This window comes from Podarcis muralis, chromosome 3 (assembly GCF_964188315.1).
Source record: "Podarcis muralis chromosome 3, rPodMur119.hap1.1, whole genome shotgun sequence".
NCBI classification, from domain to species: domain Eukaryota; kingdom Metazoa; phylum Chordata; class Lepidosauria; order Squamata; family Lacertidae; genus Podarcis; species Podarcis muralis.
The window spans coordinates 71,897,856-71,919,253 of record NC_135657.1 but is presented as its reverse complement, the minus strand read 5'-3'; the positions used below and the strand labels follow the sequence as shown (position 1 = coordinate 71,919,253).

At 43.0% G+C, this 21,398-nt stretch overlaps 1 protein-coding gene and 1 long non-coding RNA gene across 4 annotated transcripts in view; one reads left to right on the top strand and one right to left on the bottom strand.

Annotated features, from left to right (window-relative positions):
- Positions 1-970: 970 nt before the first annotated feature.
- LOC114594014 (uncharacterized) lies at positions 971-4,664 on the bottom strand. Its single transcript, XR_003705853.2, has 2 exons — positions 4,588-4,664; positions 971-3,468 (listed from the first exon to the last, which is right to left on the bottom strand). It is a non-coding gene; the product is annotated as an uncharacterized LOC114594014 (long non-coding RNA).
- Positions 3,509-21,398, top strand: part of SOBP (sine oculis binding protein homolog) — a 134,765-nt gene continuing 116,875 nt past the window's right edge. Inside the window, exon 1 of one of the 3 annotated variants that reach the window (XM_028723090.2) lies at positions 3,509-4,620. In XM_028723090.2, coding sequence (XP_028578923.2) covers positions 4,525-4,620 — 96 coding nt within the window. In that variant the 5' untranslated portion in view covers positions 3,509-4,524. The remainder of the gene's footprint in view (positions 4,621-21,398) is intronic. The other 2 variants (XM_028723091.2, XM_028723089.2) reach the window with 2 other exon arrangements.

Sequence of the window (21,398 nt, the reverse complement as noted above, 5' to 3'; positions counted from 1 at the left end):
CTACTAGGTACTATTGTTTCAAAGCTTCTTTGGTGAGGGAGAGCTTACATACCGTAATTCAAAGCCCAGCGCTTTTTGCTATAGTTGTAATTGTTTTCCTCCTGTGAGAAGAAAGTGAAGCGAAGCCCACACCATTGGTTCTGCTGAGAGACCAGCTGCTTTCAACGTCTCTCCCCGAACCGTTTCCATTCCAGCTGTTATGAGACGTTTGCCACTTTAAGAATTGGTGTCTTACTTTGCCTTACTTTGTATTGTTATTATATTATTTACCTATGCCCCACTTTGCTTTCCTTTTCCCTTCCCATTATTCTCTTTTCCTTTCATGCGGTTTATTTTAGAATGTAAACTGAGGATAGGGACAGCATATATATATATATATATATATATATATATATATATATATATATAGTCTTTCTGGCTGATGAATGGTGTAAAAATACTAGACAATTGCTTGATTACACTAAGGCTGTGTTTTCCAAGTAAGGTTGCAGGCCTATAGTATAGTACACACTTACCTAAGAGTAAGCTCTATAGAACTCAACAGGGCTTCTAATAAGACACATATAGGATTGCACTGTAAATTACCGTATTTTTTGCCCTATAAGACGCACTTTCCCCCCTCCAAAAATGAAGGGGAAATGTGTGTGCGTCCTATGGGGCGAATGCAGACTTTCGCTGAAGCCTGGAGAGCGAGAGGGGTGGGTGCGCACTGACCCCTCTCGCTCTCCAGGCTTCAGGAAGCTATCCACAAGCCGTGGGAGAGCTGTGCGACTTCACGCAGCTCTCCCACGGCTTGTGGAGAGCTGCCTGCACCCCGAAGCCTGGGGCTCGCTGAGCTCAGCACCCCCCAGGCTTCGGGCTTCGTGTGGCTCTCCGCAAGGCTTGCGGATAGCAGCCTGTTCTGGGGTCGGGGGAAGCTTGGGCTTCCCCCGCCCCAGCCCCGTGCCTGGGGAAAAAAATAATTCCCCCCCTTTATTTCCCCCCAAAAAAACTAGGTGCACCCTATGGGCCGGTGCGCCCTATGGGGTGAAAAATACGGTACTATGAACCAGTGTTCAGGTGGGTGAGGATTGTGAACCCTGAATGCAAGTTCTACTTCTACTGTAGGCTTATTACGTGGACCTGGACAATACCCTATTTATTGCCCAGCCTCATATTTGTACTAGGGTCAAAATGCAATAAAGATGAGGCTGTTGAGAGCTCCTGCAATGTAATGGCTAAGAACACAAGAAAAGTCTGCTTGATCAGGCCAAAGCTCCATCTAATCCAGCATCCTGTTCTCACAGTTCAAAAAACTTGAACCAGGAATCTCATAGTACAGATATCACCTCTGTCATGAACTGAGTAGGTGGTTGCCCCATACAATCTACTGTCCCACCACTCTGTTATAGAGATAATAACAGTGACCTGTATCACTGGTGGATTTTTATATGGGGTGAAGGCAGTAAGGATTATAGTGGTCAATATGAAATGCTCTAAAATACAATTTCTCATTGCTACTATTAAAATGGCTGTAAAACATTTTACAGATTAAAAGCTGAATACAACGATTAACTGAGTGTCACTGGCAATCTCCCTGCACATTTGGAAACAAGTTACATTGCAGTCTATGGAACTCGCTTGTTTGCTTTTCAGACCAGCAGGAATTTAAGGCTGTTCTCAGATGAATCCCGCTCTCCCCATCCAACTTTCAGAGTACATCCTAGCAAATTCCACTGGACTTCAGTGAGATTCTCTGGAATAAGAGATTTGATGCCTTCTGCCATAAATGTCTTTCAGAACTCTATTTTTGCTGAAGTACTTCTACCTTGCTGTCTTAGCAGAGTCAAATGTGGCACATTCTAGTCAGGAATCCAGCAAAAAACCCTTCTTTTTTTAGCTCATGTCTAAACTTAAACAGAAATGCAAATCAGACATTGTAAGGTATAAAACGAACTTAGCTAGATTTGACAGGTGAAAGGGGGTTGTTGTTGTTTTTTAAAAGAGAGCCTCTTCATAGCTACACTGAACACATTCTGTCTTTAATTTTTTTTAAAGTTTTTTTATTTAAGAAAAAAGGGATATAATTTTAAGCTCAGCTGCAGTCATAATGACAAATTCCTTCACAATTACAATTTTGACTAATGGAACAATGGACACCCCCATATTGTATTGTATCAGGTAATTATGAACTGCCAAAGTGTAGGAAAGCACGAACCGGGAATAATCAAGGTATCCCTCTTCACTGTGTGCAATAATTCAGAGCTTCGTTTTGCAAGTTCACCCTATCATCAGCACCACACATCACCCCCCACCTTCCTCTCCACGCTTATAAAGACGGAAACAAAATAGATGTAAGCAAAGCCTTTTAAAATGACAGAGTGAGTCTGCTTGGGGGGGGGGGGGGAGTTACCTAGATCTATAGAAGATCAAAACGTGCGACGTGAGGAAGGGGAAAGAAGGAAGGGGGCGCTGCTAATGGAGTGGGTACAGTATTTAATTTCCAGGTTACTTTCCAAACTAACGACTGGGACCAGTTAGCCCTGCCTTTGTAGAACGATTGGGGGCAAAGCCGAATTATTTGGGGGCTGCTTTCAAGCTAGCGGTGGGAAGGAGGTAATGATGTTTATGAGACAAAGGACTGTCCACACAGAAGAGAAAGAGGAGGCATTTACCGTGTCTATGATAGTTATTACTTCTTCTTCATCATCAATTTATTATCAGGCACGGATAGGTGTGACCCCTGGTTTCGGACACGTGCTTCTGACGGGGGGGTCTGGTTGTGGTGAGAGCGGTGGGGCAGGCAAAGGCACTCTGCCTTATCATTCAAGAACACGCTCTCGACCTGACTGTGTTGGCACTGGAGGGAAGGGGCTCTGGGCCAAAGCCTTGATGGCTCGCATTAATCCCTAGGAAGGATTGGCGGGGGGGGGGGGGGAGCCCAGCCCTCCTCTTGCTTCTGGGACAAACGGCCCTTTTCCTGAGGACTAGTGCCTTTTTCTTCTCTTTTTTGGAAGGGCCGTTCCCAGCCTGGGCGTGCGTAAGCCTTCCTCCCGCCAAAACCACGCACAACAAAAGCCTCTCCTTCTGCGCGAATGCCTCTGCTTCTCGGATGCTAGCGCGGCTTCTGCGGCTCAGCCCCTCGCCAACAGCCGCCCACCCATGGAAACGTCAAACTCCGCCCCAGCGGGAGTGCTTTCAGGGCGACGACAGATGCGTTGCTCTCCGAGTGGCGTGGGCAGGCAGCTTCTCTGCGCGACGTCTTTTTATTTTATTTTATTGGTGATGGGTGTATTTCTTCTTCTTCATCACCGTCTTCCCTAAAGGTGAAATCGCGCTGCAGAGAGAGAGACGCAGGCAGGCGGGCGGGCAGCCGGGCAGCTGGCCAAGCCAGTATCGCGCGCGCAGCATCCTCCATCCACCCTGGCCGCTTGCTCCGGGGCCGCTGGCTGGCGGGCGCGCGCCTCTACTTCTCTCTCTCTCTCTCTCCTTCACACACACACACACACACACACACAAACAAACACACAATTTCTCAGTCCGCTCCCACAGAAACAATCCTGCTCCTGCCACCCATTGGCTCGCTCCCCAGCCGAAGGCAACCCTCGTTTCCAATTATCTCCCCTCAAACACACACGGTCTGAGGAGGACACAGCCTTGCACGCACACACGCGTTGTGTTGTGCATCTCTCTATGAGGGGACTGAGGGCGTTAAAAAACCCATTCGCTCGTCGTCTTTACAGAAGCCCTGCTGCTGCCCCGGCCACTTTGTTTTGTCACAATGTTTGCGGCGGCGGTGGGCAAGAGCGTGTAACCGAAGACGGTGTCTGTCTGTCTTGTCTGTGCGTGTGGGGAAGCGTTGTGCGTTTGACGCGGGGTAGCGGGAGAGAACAGAGACTTGGTGTGTTTTCCGCCATGGACGACCGTCCCCGCGGGGGAGGAGGATGACAACTGAAGCATAAGAAGTCTCCCCCCCCCTTTTTGAATTTGAGCCTGAGCAGCAGCAGGAGAAGAAGAAGAAGAGGCGGAGGATTTGGTGACAGTAGAAGCCCCGCCCGCTGCCTGGGCAGGGGGGCCGTCCTGCCTGCTTGCTTGCCTCCCCCCCCCCCCATCTCCCTCAGAAGAAGCTGGCCGGGCTCCTTTCTTTCTCTTTCCTCTCTCCCCGCACCCCTCCTTCCCTCTCGCATTCACACACCGCACACGCACGCCGAGCGAGCGAGCCTCTCTTCGCGCTCCCTTCATGCAGGCGAAGAGCGAGGCAGAAGATGGCTGACTCGCCGGCGCGACCCACACAGCCCAGCCCGCCCGCCCGCATCCCCGAGCCGCCCAGCGGAGAGCCGCTTTCTCCTCTTGACACTCGCTGACGCCTTCGCCCAGCGCTGAAAGCCGCCGCCGCCCCCCTCCTCCTTGGTTCCCGCCGCTGCCGCCGGCCACCATCCTCCCTCCCCTCCCTCTCCCTCTCGACAACCTTCCCCCTCTCCCTCCCCACCAACCCAAATAATACCAGCAGCCATTTCATCTCCGCCAAAGTAGATACACACAAAAATGGCAGAAATGGAGAAAGAAGGGAGACCTCCGGAAAATAAAAGGAGCAGGAAACCGGCTCACCCCGTGAAAAGGGAAATCAATGAAGAGATGAAGGTATGTGCGCGCGCCCTTCCTGCCTTCCTTCCTTCGCTCTCTCTCTGTGTGTCTCTCCTTCTCTCTCTCTCTCAGATGCGAAAAGGGAAAAGGGAGAGATGGGGGAGGCTCCTCGCAAACACCCCTCCCGCCCCCCGTGCGTGGAGATGCCATATAAATAAGGGATTTCTCGGGTTTTTGTTTTCTGGTTTGGAAATAAGAATAATACGAATAAAAAAACACAACACATCGCCGGCACGAAATACAAGTCCCAACTCTTTCTCCTGAAATGCAAACAGAGACCACTTCACACAGGCTACGTACAAAGCCAGGTCACTGAGCAGCTTTGATTTATTGCTCTTAATCACCATCAGTGGCTTTTTTGGTTTTTTTGTTTAAAGGAAACTTTCCACCCCGTAGAGGTTTCAGCGACCCCCCCTTTTTGTTTGTGTGCTATGCCAAATCACCCGGAGGATGTTAAAGTTAGAGAAGAAGGGAAGTCATTTAAGTCCTGTCTTTCCCTCTCCTCTCGGCAGCCGCCCCCCTTTTCCAGTAGCCAGCTGCTGCAACTGTGTAATTAAATTGTCAAAGTGAAATGTTATGGTCTGAACTGCACATCATTCTTGTGCTTTGGACACAAGGGTCTCTTGTCCTTCTCCTCCTCTCTTTTGCTTGCTCCGTTTCTGTTTTCCATGCTTCGTTTCACAGTTAATCAAACCAGAGGAGTGTTGTGTTGAAAGAGAGCTGTCCGAAAAAAAAGGTTCATGCATATGTGTTTTGTGTATGCATATATGTATATATATATATTACAGGTTTGTTTGGAAAGGTTGGGGCCGGAGGAGAGAAAGTCAGTGTCTTGACAGGAAACGATGCCCATCCAGCTGTGCTCCAGAGGTAGGGCTGTGGGCTGCCTCTCCAGATGTTAGCATAGCAGCGGCTGCTCAGAAACACACCTCAGGACTTCTTTTCTCCTGGGGTTGCAGGCTGAGCTGAAATGGTCCTCTGTTGCATGTTTTTATTATCCAGAATGCCCACGACTATGTTTATTTTATGCTTCTCATCTGTCTTTACCCTGTGGCTTACACGTGTTGCAGGGCCGAGATGAACTTGCTTTTTTTTAAAAAAAAAATCAAAACCCAATAATAATGAAAACAACACAGTTTTGAATGTGGAATGAAGTGGCATTCAGCTGATTCACAATAGGTCTGATCACAGCTGTTACATCCTGAAATGTGCAAGTTATGTATTGAGCTGTAAAATATATACTGTATCTATGCATCTACACCTACTATGAGTATAAGGATAGTAAAGCATATGGATTAACAGGGCTGTTTTGTTTATTTTCACCAAACTGAAGGATAATCCTCAGGTTCTCTTTCAGTTCTTAATTTAATATTGGGGAAAGTTCTTTCAGTTTGTTATCTTTGTATTCCTTCTTTTTGTGCTTACTCGGGATTTGTTCAAACAGCAGGCAGATGGGCATCTGAATAAAAAGATGGCATGCGTAAGAGTAAATATCCTGCATATCAATAACATTTATTCATTCTCTAGACTAGATCCTCTACATTCCTTTGCAACAGCTTTATTTCCTTGAGACATGTATGACACCGTATCTTGAGATGAAGCATTGTACACACTTCAACTTAACAGTAATTGCTCAGCTGGATCGGGCTTGAATTTGTTTTTGTTTTCTTTTTCTTGTTTTCTTTTCTGACTTTTTTTTAAAAGAGGGCAGGAGAAGGGGGGAACAGTGGGTGCAGAAAATTGCCCCACTATGCATTATCCCTTTAAGACACTGCTTCATGCAATCTGTGTGGACTGCAGTTTTTAAGTTTCATAGGTTCTAGGATTACAAATTAGCTAATTTTAATCAAAACATGTGAAATGTTATCCTGGCTGGATATAAAGGCTGACTGTGCTGGATCCTCTGGGTTTGTTTTGTTTACTTTGGCTGCAGGCACACTTGGTGGTTTGGGAGATAGTTGTTCTTCTGCAGTATAACAGATGTTTGTCTGAAATGGTGAGGAAGAAACAAAAACAACACTGTGTGTGTGTGTGTGTGTGTGTGTGTAAGGAGGAAAAATTACTCACATTTTGTTTTTATAAAAAGGCCATGATATTAAGTGTTTGTATTACCCTTAATCAGATAAGTTTCTCCTTTCCTTAAGCCTCTGTTAGCAGTTGAACAGTATTATGATAAATAAATAAATCAGAATTTTAGCTGTATGAGCAATTGACTCCAAGGTTGTGGACTGAGACAGTTTTTATAGTTTGGGTGGTTGAAAGGTGAATAACAGCAGAAGCTTTCAGACAGCCCCTAGACCACATACCAGAGCAAGTTGTCTTATTAAGCTTGGAGACCACATTCTTTTAATAGGATTGGTGGGTTTCTCCAGAATGGTCTTAAATTATAATGAAAGTTTTAAGCTGATTGGCATCCGAGTGTGTTGCATATGTGGACGGCTTGATTACCATTCTGAGAATAATTCTTCATTTATTGACTATATTGGAGGGATTTCCTCCTCTTTACAGAGTTAAAGAGCATAGTGACAACAAACTGGTAACACTGTATGCAACAAAATGTCATTGTGAACACAATGTGCCCTTGTGTAGGTACATATCTGTACTGTTCAAACAGCTTGACTGCTTCCCTTCATCTGAACTGCTTTCATCTGGACCTGTGTAAAATAAGCTCTGGTAAGTAATCACGACAGAGCAGAAAGAAAGGAATGTATATACAGCAATAGACAGCCTAAGCTGTAAAAACTGTAACCTGAGTCCCAGCAGCAGATCAGATATCAAGGCTGTAAGGTAGGGGGAAATGAAAGAGATGAAGGGGAGGGAAACAGGAGAGAGAGGGTTGGGGAATGGAAAAGTCAGCTTGGAAAATGAAGGACTAGTAGGAGGGCCCCCTCAGGGAAATTTGGCTCAGGGATTAGGGAATTTTATCATGGTGTACAGTGACCTACTCAAGTTTCAGCCCATGTTGGATTGAATTGCTTCCATTTGCTAGGAGTAAGAAAAAGGGCCGGCGTGTATGTGATTCCCTCTCCCCACCCTCCTCCCAGTAATAAAAAGCCACTGGGTACAAGTGTCTATTTTAAGTCCAGCAAATACAAGGCACTATGAATGAGTAATAAAATTACCTCATCATACAGATTTTCTTGAAGATTGGCTGTTTGGTAGAGCCTCATAATTTGCTCAGTAATGACGGAGGGAAACTCAGGCGCTAGCTTTTCCTGTGTCACATCAGCAATACCACTTGCTGCTCAGTTTTAATATAACTGGAAACTGGTGTTGTTTGCTGTTTCATCATGGTAGATATTACCTAGCATTACCTAGCATTTTGCTTATCTCTCGCCCAATGTAGGTGACAGCTGTAGAAAATGTCAACAACATTGTGTGCAAAAAAGTGCATGGCTGCATAGTTTGCCTATGTTGAATTTCAGTAAAATTCAGTGATTTTTCCCCCAGACAGAAATGTTTTGTTTCACTCTGACCTGCAATGTATTTCCAGTGTCTTATTCCCCCCCCCCCAGTTCTTCCTTTCTCTTTGGCTTCCTTTCCTGCTGTGGATAAAGGTGCCCTTAGAATTGTAGTGTTGTCTTGTAGTGATGTGAATACTGCACAAGGTTTGCCATTTACCATATCAAGAATATAATACTTACGTGTGAGATGACAAACTTAGTATTTGCACATATGTTTCATCTAATATAAGAAATTCAGAAATCCACATCCCTTTTACTCAAGAGAAATCTTATTCATGTCAGAAAGATGGTTCCATATAAATAGATTAAGGTCACACACAAGTTTAATGCCAGATAATGATGCAACTGTCAAGAATGCAAGAAAAGTGCTTTGAACCATACGTAATTAATGTACATTTGAATGAATTAATGTGATTGCACCTATCAGATCGTACTGGAAATTTTTCTAAACAAACTAGACTGAGTTAATCTACACATTTACCTTCTTTGTCTATTGTGGGGATCGTGATTAATCTGTTTTATAATTTCACAGGGCTGTCTCCGTGAGCCTGTGGTGTTTACCTTGTAGATTCCCAATAAGTAATTTGTAACTAAAATAGGCTTTACTCCTGATGTCTCCATCTGTTATTAGTAATTGGTAAACTGTTAAAGGTTCTTACATTTTAACATTTCTGCTGGCAGTGATTGAAATATGTATCACAATACGAAAATCAGTAAAAAAAGAGAAGGTTCTGACAACAAAAGAGAGTGGGAGACATTTAAAATTATCCTAGAGAATCCCCTGATTAACAAAGACATATAGTCAAGGAACCTCATGATAGATACTATGAAGATACTATTCAAAGATTTCATGGAAGTAAGGGGCCACTATAAAGCCTGGATGACTTATACATCCCCCCTCAGTGTAGGTAGGTGGGTAGGTATATTTTTAGAAAATGCCAATAACCCTGGGAAATGGAGCTGTTCATATAGGCTAGTGTATGTTCATTGACATTAGAATCATAGAATCATAGACATTATTGGCCTCTACTCTTGAAACCCAACAGAAATAAAGAGAATGATGAGTCTCTCTCTCTCCCTCTCTCTCTCCCTCTCTCTCTCAAAATTTATTAGCTTCAGAGAGATGTTTAACTTTGTGCTTTAGTACTTAAGTTCACTCATGCAAGGAAGTAAAAAGAGAGTGAAAGAATTCACTCTGCTTCTTTCAAAGTCTGAAATAGGCGTTCAGCAACATAACCTAGAAGAAAATGATTCTGACAGACTTGTCTTTCGTGTTTCCTGTCTGCAATTGCCAGGTCTCACCCCTTGTTTCCTAGCAGAGAAAACGCCGTATAAAAATTTGGAGAAGCACATATCAGTGAGATCTATATATTTTAAGAAATGGAAAGAATCTATTATCAGTTATGCAACAGCAAGCCCTATGTTCTCTGCATGATGATATCACAGTAAAATATAGTCAATATACAGTACTGTGTAAATGAAAACAATTACTGCTGCATTTTTAAGCCTTTAGTCTCTTAAGAGAAAGATATATAATCATATACCCACAAGTCTCCTTCTCTGTGTCATGTATGATAAAAATGCATATTCCCATACAGGATAACATGATAGTCTTTTCCACCAGCCAGATGTAATATGTGTGTGTACTGCAGAATCTAAAAGATTAAAGTGATGCATATTAAAAATATTGCAAAATGGTGGCCTGGGCTCCTTCAGGTGAAAAATGAGCAAAAAGCAAAACAAAAACAATTTTAGCTGAACAGAAGGTTCTGTAGAATGTTGAAGGTTTCTTTGGCAAAGATAATTCTCTCCCAATTTGACAGCACACAAGCGATCACCTTCTTTGTCATTTTAGGTATTCCTGGCAACCTGGTTTTAACGTTTCCTTGGCTTTAGTTGTTTGATTATATATGAGCCTTTAGAATCACAATTCAGAAAGTTATCAGTGTGAAATCAGAAATAGTAAAAATATAGTGCTAGCTGGTTGTCACAACATCAAGAAATATAAAAATGACTAGTGATTTCCCCATTTTCTGTTATTTTTATTGATGGCAGACATAACTATCATTTGGACTTCCTATATCTTCACAATCCCTCTACAGTCTAGGCACAATAACTCTTGGCTGCCAATTCTTGATTGCATAGTATTGTGAAATGCAGTCTTCCTCTCCATCTCCTCTTCCTTCATGCATTCCCATTCAACCTTTCTTCATCCATTGTCTCCTTTTGAGTGCTCAAATCTACCCTGTCCTTAAAAATAAGTTTTAACCTTTCTTGACATTGCATCTCCCATCACATACCATCCTCCTTTCCTTTCCCCCTTCATTTCTTTTTGAGTGTGTGGTGTGTATTTCTTTCTTTCCCCTCTTTATCCCTTCTTTTCCAACCTTTATACTCAACTGGAATCGTCGTATCCAGCGTTTCCAGTGAATTTCTCTTTGTTTATTTTGAGTGCTCGTATGTGTCAGTGTGTCTGCATTCTTTGATGTTTGATCTCCACTATTATACTTCTTGACACACAGCACGTTTCTATTCTTGGTACTCAGAACTGAGACTTGTCCTGGTGGCTCTTTCCAACCACTGATGCTCTGTTTTCTTTGGTGGCTGTTTCTTATCACATAAGCCCCATACTGCATTACTGGGCCAAGAGGGAGGAGCCCACCCTGCAGCTGGGAAAGAGCTGCCTGCAATGCTGGCATGGAGAAGAGAAACAGCAAGGACAGACCACATTGCTTGAGGCTTTTCACCTAGCTGCTTGCAACATGGGAAGGGGCAGTGATGCAATGGTTCCCACACGGCCAGCGTCACACAAGAAGATATTGCTTGCTCTCTCATTTTCCCCCTTGGTCTTCTGTTGTGCATTTACTGCCTTTCTTTGTCTTCTCCTTCTTCCCCTCTTCCTCCCATCTATCTGCCTAGTTCCATGCTGCCTTCCTCTTATATTTGTCAAGTTATTTCCCTCCTTCAGAAATGCTGTTTCTCTCACTATCTTAGCCTTAACTGGATTTCCTTTGCTGCCTTACTTTCAGAATTATTTTGAACTGTCCCCCCATATCTATTGATGGTTTTAAAATTATCTGGCGGACAATTGTTTTATCACCTCTATAGCCTGCACAGTACACAGGTAGTGTAAAGTAAATGCTTCACCAGGGATGGAGAATCTGTGCTTCTCTAGATCAGGGTCAGCGCAGGATGCTTTGCTGCGTGAGGCAAAACAGCAAATGGCACCTCCACTGCCTTCACTTCTTCCTCCTCCTCCACTGCCTTAAGCACCTGGAGGCAGCCTGGAGAAGCCCTGGCATGCTGAAGGTGGCGGGAGAGAAAAAAGGGGACTAGAGAGGAGAAGGCAGCAGGGGGCAACAAGCACAGGGGGTGGCAAGTGTCATACGCCTCAGGGGCCTGGATCTGCCATCCCTGCCAGCTGTCCCCAGCCTGCCACCTGAGGCAACTGTCTCACCAAGCGTCATGGGTCAGCTGTCTCTGTTCCAGATACTGTTGGATGCCAACCCTCATCTGCCCCAGCCAGCATAGAATCACAGTATTGTAGAGTTGGAAGGGACCACAAGCGTCATCTAGTCCAACTTCTGGCAATGCAGGCATCTTCAGGGGTGATGGGAGTTGTACAGTGTCTAGAGGGGCACAGGTTTCCTGTTCCTGAACAAAACACTAGTTATAGAAGCAGCAGTAGTAGTTCGGTATTCTATCCTGCTAGCTTGATCTCTTTAGGACTGCAGTGCACATTCACAAGAGGTCAGAATCCTATTTAATGGGCAATAATGGACATAGGATTGTTCAAAGGCTATTAAAAAAACAACAATCTTTATTGATTTCCAGGCATGCATCCAAACATCTATACTTCAACATGGAGAAGTACAAATCACACGAAAAGGAAAAATAGTATTTCAAATACCCAGAATAAATAAGTATACAGCACATAATATCTATACTTGGATAACTGAGGGCTGGAATCACAGCTACTTATTCTGCAGAAAATATGGGTATTGCTATTGATATAGAAGAGAGGCAAAACAATGCGGCAAAAGGGGCTATAACATCTTTATAATGTATTTTGTAAATTGCAATTTCCCCATAATGTTGGGTCAACTTCACCGATGCAAGGTATGATACATTATAATACCAATTAGACTGTCACCTCCTTCAGACTCCCCAGTGCTTTGCTACTGTTGCCATGAGTAGATACCCCCCCAGGGCTATCATGGAATCTTAGAATCTTAGTGTTGAAAGGGACCCCAAGGGTCATCTAGTCCAACCCTCTGCAATGCAGGAATCTCTGCTAAAGCATCCATAATAGATGGCTATCCAACCTCTGTTTAAAAACCTCCAAGGAAGGAGAGTCCACCACCTCTCATAGGAGTCTGTTCTACTGCTGAACAGCTCCCCTTATTCATCCATTCTGCCTGCCAAAGACACAATGCATTTTGGTTCATTAGGCAAAAGATGGACTCCAAGGGACATCTAGTCCAGCCCACTGCAATGCAGGAAGCTCAGCATGCGATCTTCCATCCAATTGGAAACCATACTGGACCCTGCTTAGCTTTGCGAATGTGCTAGCAGTTTCATTATTGCTGCACCACTAGGACTATACCATTAAATTGCATTTCTCCCATGTTGGTAGAAAGACTGCAGTAATATAAACAACTGGTAATTTTTTTACTACACCAAAACATGCTTCTTGAGCATGTGAGCCTAAAGGTAGAGCCAATCCTCCTCCTTCCCTCTTCTTGTTTTAGCACCTCTTTTCTCTCTCTCCTTTTCCTCAGGCAGAATGGGATATCTTATTTTTCTTTCCATAACATCTTAGTATGCTTAATCATAGCAATAATGGTAACCTTCTGAACGCATGTCAAAAAAGGAAGAGTGTGTTGGAAGGAAACGGAACTGATATTGATTTATATATATTAGTAGTAAAACAACATTTTAATATGTAACTATTTTTGTAATATTTTGTTTACCGGTAAGTTGTCTGCTGTTGCTTCTTTTTTGTAGTCCTAAAAGAGGCAATAATTTATATGCTACTCTATACTATTCAGTTAGGGTTTCCATATGTCCAGAATTTCCTGGACATAATCTGGAATACTGTTGTCTCTAGCAGTGTCTGGACAAAAATCAGCAAAAATGTCCAGGAAAATTCAGACGTATGACAGCCCATGTTCCATTTTTGCTGATTTTCCATAAAAAAAGCTCAAAAATTGTAATTTCCCAACAACTTTCCTGTCCGGATTTTCACTGTTTGAAACATGGCTGCCCTATACTATTCCTGCCAGCACCACTTATTTCTCGGCCACCATGGAAAGCATATCACCACACCAATTTTGTATGTTGTATCAAAAACTGTTAATTAATTTCATATACTGTATATGCTTATGGGGTCTGAACTGGAGGTGACAGACCAGGAGTGACACCATGGTGTCACAATTGAAGCCCCTCCTGGTCCTGGGAGACAGCAGTGTGGGAGAAAGTGGGGAGTCTATTGACCTGTCTGTTGGCTGAAAAGCCTCTTCTTCTGTCACATCTGGTGTACCTTTCTCTGACTCGTCCCCCTCACTTGGCTCCTACCTTGCGGGCATTATCAAACTCATATATCACTGGTCCCCTCTTCTGGGTTACTGTCTTGGTCACCTGCCTCCAACCCACACTCTTAGGAGTACTGCCAGTCCCTGACACAAGCTTTTCTTATGCTCTTAGATATCACGTTAAAATATTTTTTCTCAATGGACTTTCTATATCCACACATCTAAGCTTTAACTAAATTTGTATTAATTCTATTACTTCTTTCCATATTGTGGTCCTGGCAGTATCCATTAAGCATAATTCATTGCACATTGCTTTACCACAGTGGTGTCCCAATGATATAATATGATTTCTATATACAATTATATTTAATCCCAAGCTTCCTCCAAGAATGGGTATCATGTTGGCTGCATTTGCACATTATGCTAAACCATTGCTTGTTTTAAATACAGTTTGTTCCTTTCACAGAGGGGCAAAAAAGAAAGCTTTTTGTCCACTGGTTTCTAGCTGCTCTTGCCTCATGCATCTGTAGGCTGGTAAGTGTCTTTGGTAGAGTTGCCAAAACAAACCATGTTTAAGCAACCCATGTCTGTTGGGTTCGGATGCAGTGCTAAGCCTTTGTTAAAACAGGTCACAATTTGTAAGCCAAAAAGCTATGATTTCACATTGTTGTTTGTTGCCATGCAACAATCCATGATTAATCTGCTGGGCTAAGGCTGGATGTTCAATCAAACCACACTTTGGCTTAACAAATCATGACTTAGTGCTATATGTGAACAAGGCTATTGCACCATCACAGCTATTGTGTGGGGCAGCTTTGGCTGAGGGATCGTGATTGCATTCAGAAGTAATGCTAAGACAGGCTAAAGAAGACTTAGCAAGCACTGGGTTCATGCATTCTCCCGTCCTCCTCTGATGCAGCTACATGGAGATCAGAAGTAAGTGTCATAAACTATAGTTTGAAGCTAGCTTGTTTCAACTAATCACAGTCAAGATTAACCACAGTTTAGGGTTCAGACTAAACACACTAAACTACAATTAAATTGAATCAGAATCAGAAGCTTCTGATATCCTACTATCTTGGTTGAGCCAGGCTTTTAACCAGGATTTTCTACATACAGTACACTACAGTCAGATGGAAGAGCTTTCCAGGGAATATACCTTTGTTACTAATTTTCCATGGAGACTGGGCACATTTTCTCAGGCTAGCACTAAGGATGTGGGGTCATCACATCTTCTCAGAACATGAACAGCAGAAATTTGTTCCTGAGGAACATGCAGTGGTTCTGCCATCTAACACATTTTATTGTGGTTGTGAACAGTCTGTGAAATGTGGTTGTGTGAGGCAGTTTTAGGGTAGTGCGACTGGTGTGGTTGCCTTGAGCCCTGCAGGGGACACCAAAACAATGCTATAGAACACAAGAGGGGGGGGCACTGAATTTTACTGTTGCACAGGGCGTTGCTAAAATTTGAGAGCCAAAGTCCACCACTGGTGTGACTGCCAAAGCCTCTATGGCAATGACTATGACACCATCAGTGATGAATGGCATAACTTACTTTTATACCTAGTATCAACATTTCCTTCTGTAAATAAAAGTTTAGCCATAAATAATAGTCATGTAGATTTTCTTATTTGTTTCTTATTTCATTGGTTGAATGCAGACAATTTATTTATCATATGGCAAATGTGAGCAAGCCTGTTCACTTTTTAAATGTACTGTATACTAATATAAAGCAGTATAGGTGACCATGGCTGGTTTTGGACTATTCTGTAGTGGCTGTTGCTCCATTCCTGATTGCTGACAAGTTCTGTTGCTATGGAGTGAAGGCTCTACCTGTTCCGCTGTGCATTTCTGCAGTCTTTTATCACTGTTTCCTAGTTCTTTGTTTCGGGAAACTGATGTTTAATCTGTTCTAATCTCTGCTTTCTTTCTTTTTAAAAAAATATATTAGGAGATTGTGTTGCTTTTAAATCTGTGAAGTCCTTTACTGAATTTTAAGAGCAAAATGAACATCATTTTAGTTTTTCTTTTAACCTTAATTTGTTTCCATTGTGGTATAGGCAACTCCCAATTTATGTGGGGGTTATGTTCCAAGGCACTACATGTTTAAGTGAAATTGCGTATATTTGAAACACCACTGAAAAAGCCTGCAAACACCCTCTTCCATCCCCACTCCATCCTTTTTTATGATGTTTTCAGGTCACTTCTAGGTGCAGTGCAATGCATGCGTGTGCAGCTGTGCACAAATCGGATGTGCCTAAAACGGTCACTGCCTGTATGTACATGTGAGCAAACCACAATTGCAACAAAAAGCTCTAAGGCAACTCCCCCCCCCCCAATAATGTTCACAAAGAGTATAGTAACTTCAGAGACATGACTGTAAAGTTTCTCATTAAAAAAAATGCTCCTCAGCAAAACCTCAGGGAACAGAATGACTATCATTTAAATCAGGGCTGGGGAACCTCAGTTCTGGGTGCCAAACGTGATCCTCCAGGCCTCTGTATCCAGCCTTTGGGATTCTCCCCTGGCCAGGCCCCTTCTTCCCAGGACACCTCCCAACAGTCCTGCCCCACTCCTTCCTTGAGTAATTTGGTGTGGCTGGAATGTGTCCTTGGACTGTGATAATTTCACTTGCTTACCTGGATGGAGAAATGGGCATAGGTGTTTAGAAACCTCTGGTGTTTGCATGGGTGGAATCTAGCCTATAGTACACAGGTAAGAGTCACGTCTACTGCCCCACCTACTTTTCCTGTAGCCCCACCCATTTCCCCCTTTGGTCTTACCCACTACTGCCGCACAGCCCCTGGAAGACTGTGCATGCAGGATGTGACCCTCAGATTGAAAAAGGTACTCCACTCCTGATTAAAATCTTTCAGAATACATAACCACACTCGGAAAAGAAATATGAATTTAACCATGAAGATACATACCACCTTTGTGTGTATACAAGCAACCACATGGTGGAAAACCTTATCGTGTGATTAGGTGTTGCCTGTATTCACTGATTAGCACAATTTAAATTTTGAAGTTGTACAAGGACATTGAAAGAGACACTCTGGGGAAAGTTTGCACGTCACAGAATAGTGGTGAGAGGGCTGTTAATTGTTTGAGCAAAAGGCTTATTTACCTTGCTGCTAAAAGTGTTGCTGATGGTAGATTACAATTTGTATTTCTTTTATATATCTGCTTTATGTAGTTATGTGTAAACATTGTCTTTCAACAACTACAGCCTTGGCCATGCAATGTTCCTAAATATACGTTTAACGTTAAGAATCTGCATGGTGCCAGTAATGTTAATGAGGCTACTCATGAGCTAAGATTTGGCATGCACCCACAGCTCCAAAACTGGAAGCCTGCAGCAGGAAAGTGTCTTCAGGCCAAAGTATGATTGTAGTAAACTGAGTTGGATTGTTGCAATGCACTCCTTTGTGCTTCATCTGGAGCTGCAATTAGTGCAGAATGCTGCAGCACGGTTGCTGCCAGGAGTGACACTGTCAGCATGTAACACCTTTGTTCAGAGATTTGCACTGGTTGCCGATTTACTACCAGGACAAGTTCAAGGTGTTACTATTAGCATATAAAAGAGCTCGGGACCAGTTTACTTGTCGGATTGCCTTAGTCCGTATATGTCCACTCCTCAACCACTTTGATCTATGGAACCAATACTGTTACAGGTGCCACTTAGATTTCTTACAAGAGCAGAGAGATTATCTTTTTGTGTGGCAACCCTATTGACATCAGGCAGACAGGCACCTTTGTTTTACTCTTTTTGGTGCCTGCATAAAACATTTTTGCTTAGACAAACTTATCCAGACATGTAGAAATTACATGTTGTTGTTGTTTTTAAGCCACTGCTGATTGTTACCATCCTTTGAATATTTTTAATACAGATATTAACTGTTTTTTAATTATTAACTTTCAATGTTTTATTCTGTGTTGTTACAAACTGCTTAGAAGGCCATTTTAAACAAGCAAGCAGTATATACATTTTGTTTAATAAATAAAATTAAATGTTAATACTTGTTTTAAGAACCAGCTTTATTAAGTGTGGTCCTCCTCCCTTTCTTGAGGGTTCAGAGTAGATTACACCATAGGAAGATTAATTTCTTACAATATCCCAAGGCTTTAGGCTGAGCCATAAATAGTAATTTACTTTGTACCCTTATAGCATGTTATTCCTGCTGAAATCCTGGGATTGATATTGTTTTCTCAATGAAGGAGGTCAGTTAAGGACATATGCTTTATTAACTGTAGAACATCTGGAGAAAACAGTGCTTAAAGTTACTGGACATGAATGGGCCTTTTCTTGAGCTATGTCCTCTTTTTGCTGAGTCAGTACAGAACTAGCTTCAAAACAGGCCCATAGGAAGTTACCGGTAATCACACCAGATAAATTTGGTGGGTGAACACAGTGGTACAACTATCTTACAGCCTATGTTTATTTCAATGAAACAATGAACAAAATTTATGTTGAAGAGCTGCCCTGCCTAATGGTCTATATGCTAAAGGTTATTACATTTCTATTAACTTTCTGGGTGCCTAGTGATTTTTGCATCACTCCTTGTAATAGTGAAGTTATCGGCTGAGTACCAGCATGACTGCAACTGAAGTGGGGCCACTGGGAAACAAGGAGAAGGTATTACTATGGCTGGGGAAACCCCAGGGTATGTAGAAGTACAAACAATATTTTGCTGTGTGGCGTCTACCTGTGAGTGGCATTCAATGCTGTTCTTTAACTAATGGAAGGAAACCATCAATGGAATGAAGAAGGAAATACATTTTAGGTTCCCTCTCCCCACAGGCCCCTAAATATGCTTAGAAGGTTGAGAAACCTTATGGAGCAGATTTAGGGGGACATTGTGGGGTACACAATTGTCTTCCTCCAGGCCCATGTGGGGGGCAGCTGGGTACACTTGCCCCAGGTGTGTTAAGCTGGCCCTGCCGGGTACCAGCTGCTTTACACAGGCCTCCCTCCCTCCACTGTTCCACTGACAGATTCCTTCCATCTATGGACAAGCAGCATTGGGTACAAAAGTGGCTATATTGGAAAATTTATACTCAGTCCATTGCCAACAGATGTTTAAGTCCTGTTAGGTTAAACAAATCAATTTCAGTTTTATCCTGATGAATTGCTAGTTGTTCATGTGGTATTGCTTTTTTCCTGTGAAAATCTTGGCATTGCTTACACATTCTACAATTCCTCACAAATAGATCTGCTAATCTGTGACCAGAATACAATTACTTTAGCTCTCTTGTGAGATGTGGTCATTCTTACACATCCATGCACATGGTGTAGTATTTTCTTCCTCATGACTGTGGGGACCACAATTTGTGTGGCTTTTACAAATACTACTGAGATGTCCAATAGGTAATTATTGTAATATGCGCATGCTCTTACGACTGATTTCTTGGGACACGTACCCATTGCTTTAAATATATATTCAGAGTAACGTAAAAAGTAGAAAGTAAGCCCCTATTTATTTCTTGTATAACTGAGAGTAGCATTTAATCTTTGATGATCTCAGTTCTATCTATGATATAAATTTGGGGAAATGGGGCGTTAAGCCTTTATTTGGTTTATATGAATGTTTGATATTTGTTATGATTTATCAGATTGAGCATTTATAGGTGGAACAAGTTCTCTAGAAAGTGATTGAAATGCAACCTTATGTAAGCTTGTGCAATCAGCCTTCCTCTTCTTCTCCTCCACCCTACAGCCCCTTGTCATCCTAATCATCCAGAGTGTATTTTGATGGACTGCAGTTTCATCACTGAAGCTGTGATAATAAAGAAAATCATAAACCTAGTGGCCAGGACCAGCATTCCCTTCTCAGTTACTGAGCCTGATCGGCTTGCCGATCAGAAGGTTGGTGGTTCGAATCCCCACGACAGGGTGAGCTCCCATTGCTCTGTCCCAGCTTCTGCCAACCTAGCAATTCAAAAGCACACCAATGCAAGTTGATAAATAGGTACCGCTGTGGCAGGAAGGTAAACGGTGTTCCATTGTGCCGGAATCAGTTTAGTCACGCTGGCCACAGGATCCAGGAAGCTGTTTGCAGACAAATGCTGGCTCCCTCTGCCTGAAAAGTGAGATGAGCGCTGCACCCCATAGTCACCTTTGACTGGACTTAACCGTCCAGGGGTCCGTTACCTTACCTTATATTATTTATTTAACTGTAGGAAAGTGGCATCTAATCCGTGCCATGCTTCTTCAATAATAATTTGTAATGCCTTTTGAGGTATCTATGGAGCGTATGATTTCTCTTAGTGAATCAAAATACAGCAGTGTTGGGTGTGTTATCAGGGTCTGCTTTAAGTCATCTATGCTCTGGCCTCCATGCCCATGCAGAAAAGGTGTGTCATAGCGGTGCTGTATGACCTGGAAAGTTAGATACAAATTTGCTGGCATAATTGAACACAGCTAGAAGTTCTTAAACCACTTTATTTATCTTTTAGTCTTGGCATATTCACAATGGATTGATTCATCTGGTAAGATACCATCACATGTTAGTCATCTACCTAAATATGTTATAGGTGCTATTTAGAATCATAGAATTGTAGCGTTGTAAGGGATGGGACGCGGGTGGCGCTGTGGGTAAAAGCCTCAGCGCCCAGGGTTTGCCGATCGAAAGGTCGGTGGTTCGAATCCCCGCGGCGGGGTGCGCTCCCGTTGCTCGGTCCCAGCGCCTGCCAACCTAGCAGTTCGAAAGCACCCCCGGGTGCAAGTAGATAAATAGGGACCGCTTTCTAGCGGGAAGGTAAACGGCGTTTCCGTGTGCGGCTCTGGCTTGCCAGAGCAGCGTTGTCATGCTGGCCACGTGACCCGGAAGTGTCTTCGGACAGCGCTGGCCCTCGGCCTCTTGAGTGAGATGGGCGCACAACCCCAGAGTCTGGCAAGACTGGCCCGTACAGGCAGGGGTACCTTTACCTTTACCTTAAGGGACCCTGAGGATCATCTAGTCCATATCCCTGCAATGCAAGATTATGTAATTGTCCCATACAGAGATCAAACCTGCAACCTTGGTGCTATCAGCACCATGCTCTAACCAATTTAGCTATAGATTTAGAATTGCTGTTTTGCTTTGTTTGTCTTCAAATGGTTCATTCTTGCAATTACTAGTAAACATTTAATTCTTTCCATGCTGATTTTTGCTGGTAGTGCATGTATACATGTATGTATAACCAGTTATTTACACCTTCTAGACCCATGGTGTGCTCTAAATTACTGCACATAGACCAAAGAACAATCTTAGACACCACTATCTGCCAAAGGGTATGTTACTTGTATGCCTGGACCATTATTTTTGTCCGGTGCACTTTGCCAAAATCCAATTGATTCATCTGGTTTGCTAAAGAACTTGCCGCTTTTCATTACTTGTATCTCCCCTTTCCACTGTAAGGAGCTTAAGGTGATATCTGTGGCTCTCCCTCTCTTCCCTTGTATCCTCACAATAACCCTGTGAGGTAGGTTAGGCTGAGGGACAATGACTAGCCCAAGGTCACCAAGCGAGTTTCATGGAAGAATAAGGATTTGAACCCTGGTCTCTCAGGTCCTAGTTCAACACTCTTAACCACTGCACCACACTGGCCCTGAAAGATAGTAAAAAGTTCCTTCTTTGTGTTTAACACCTCAGAAGCTAATGCACAGTCTTAGTTCTACAGCTTTCTTCTCTGAAATTGCTTGAGAGTAAAGCCATTTAGTTTACTTCTATTTTTTGCTTTTAACTATTTTAAATTAAACAAATATTCATTTGTTCATCCTTTCTGCTGCCATTTT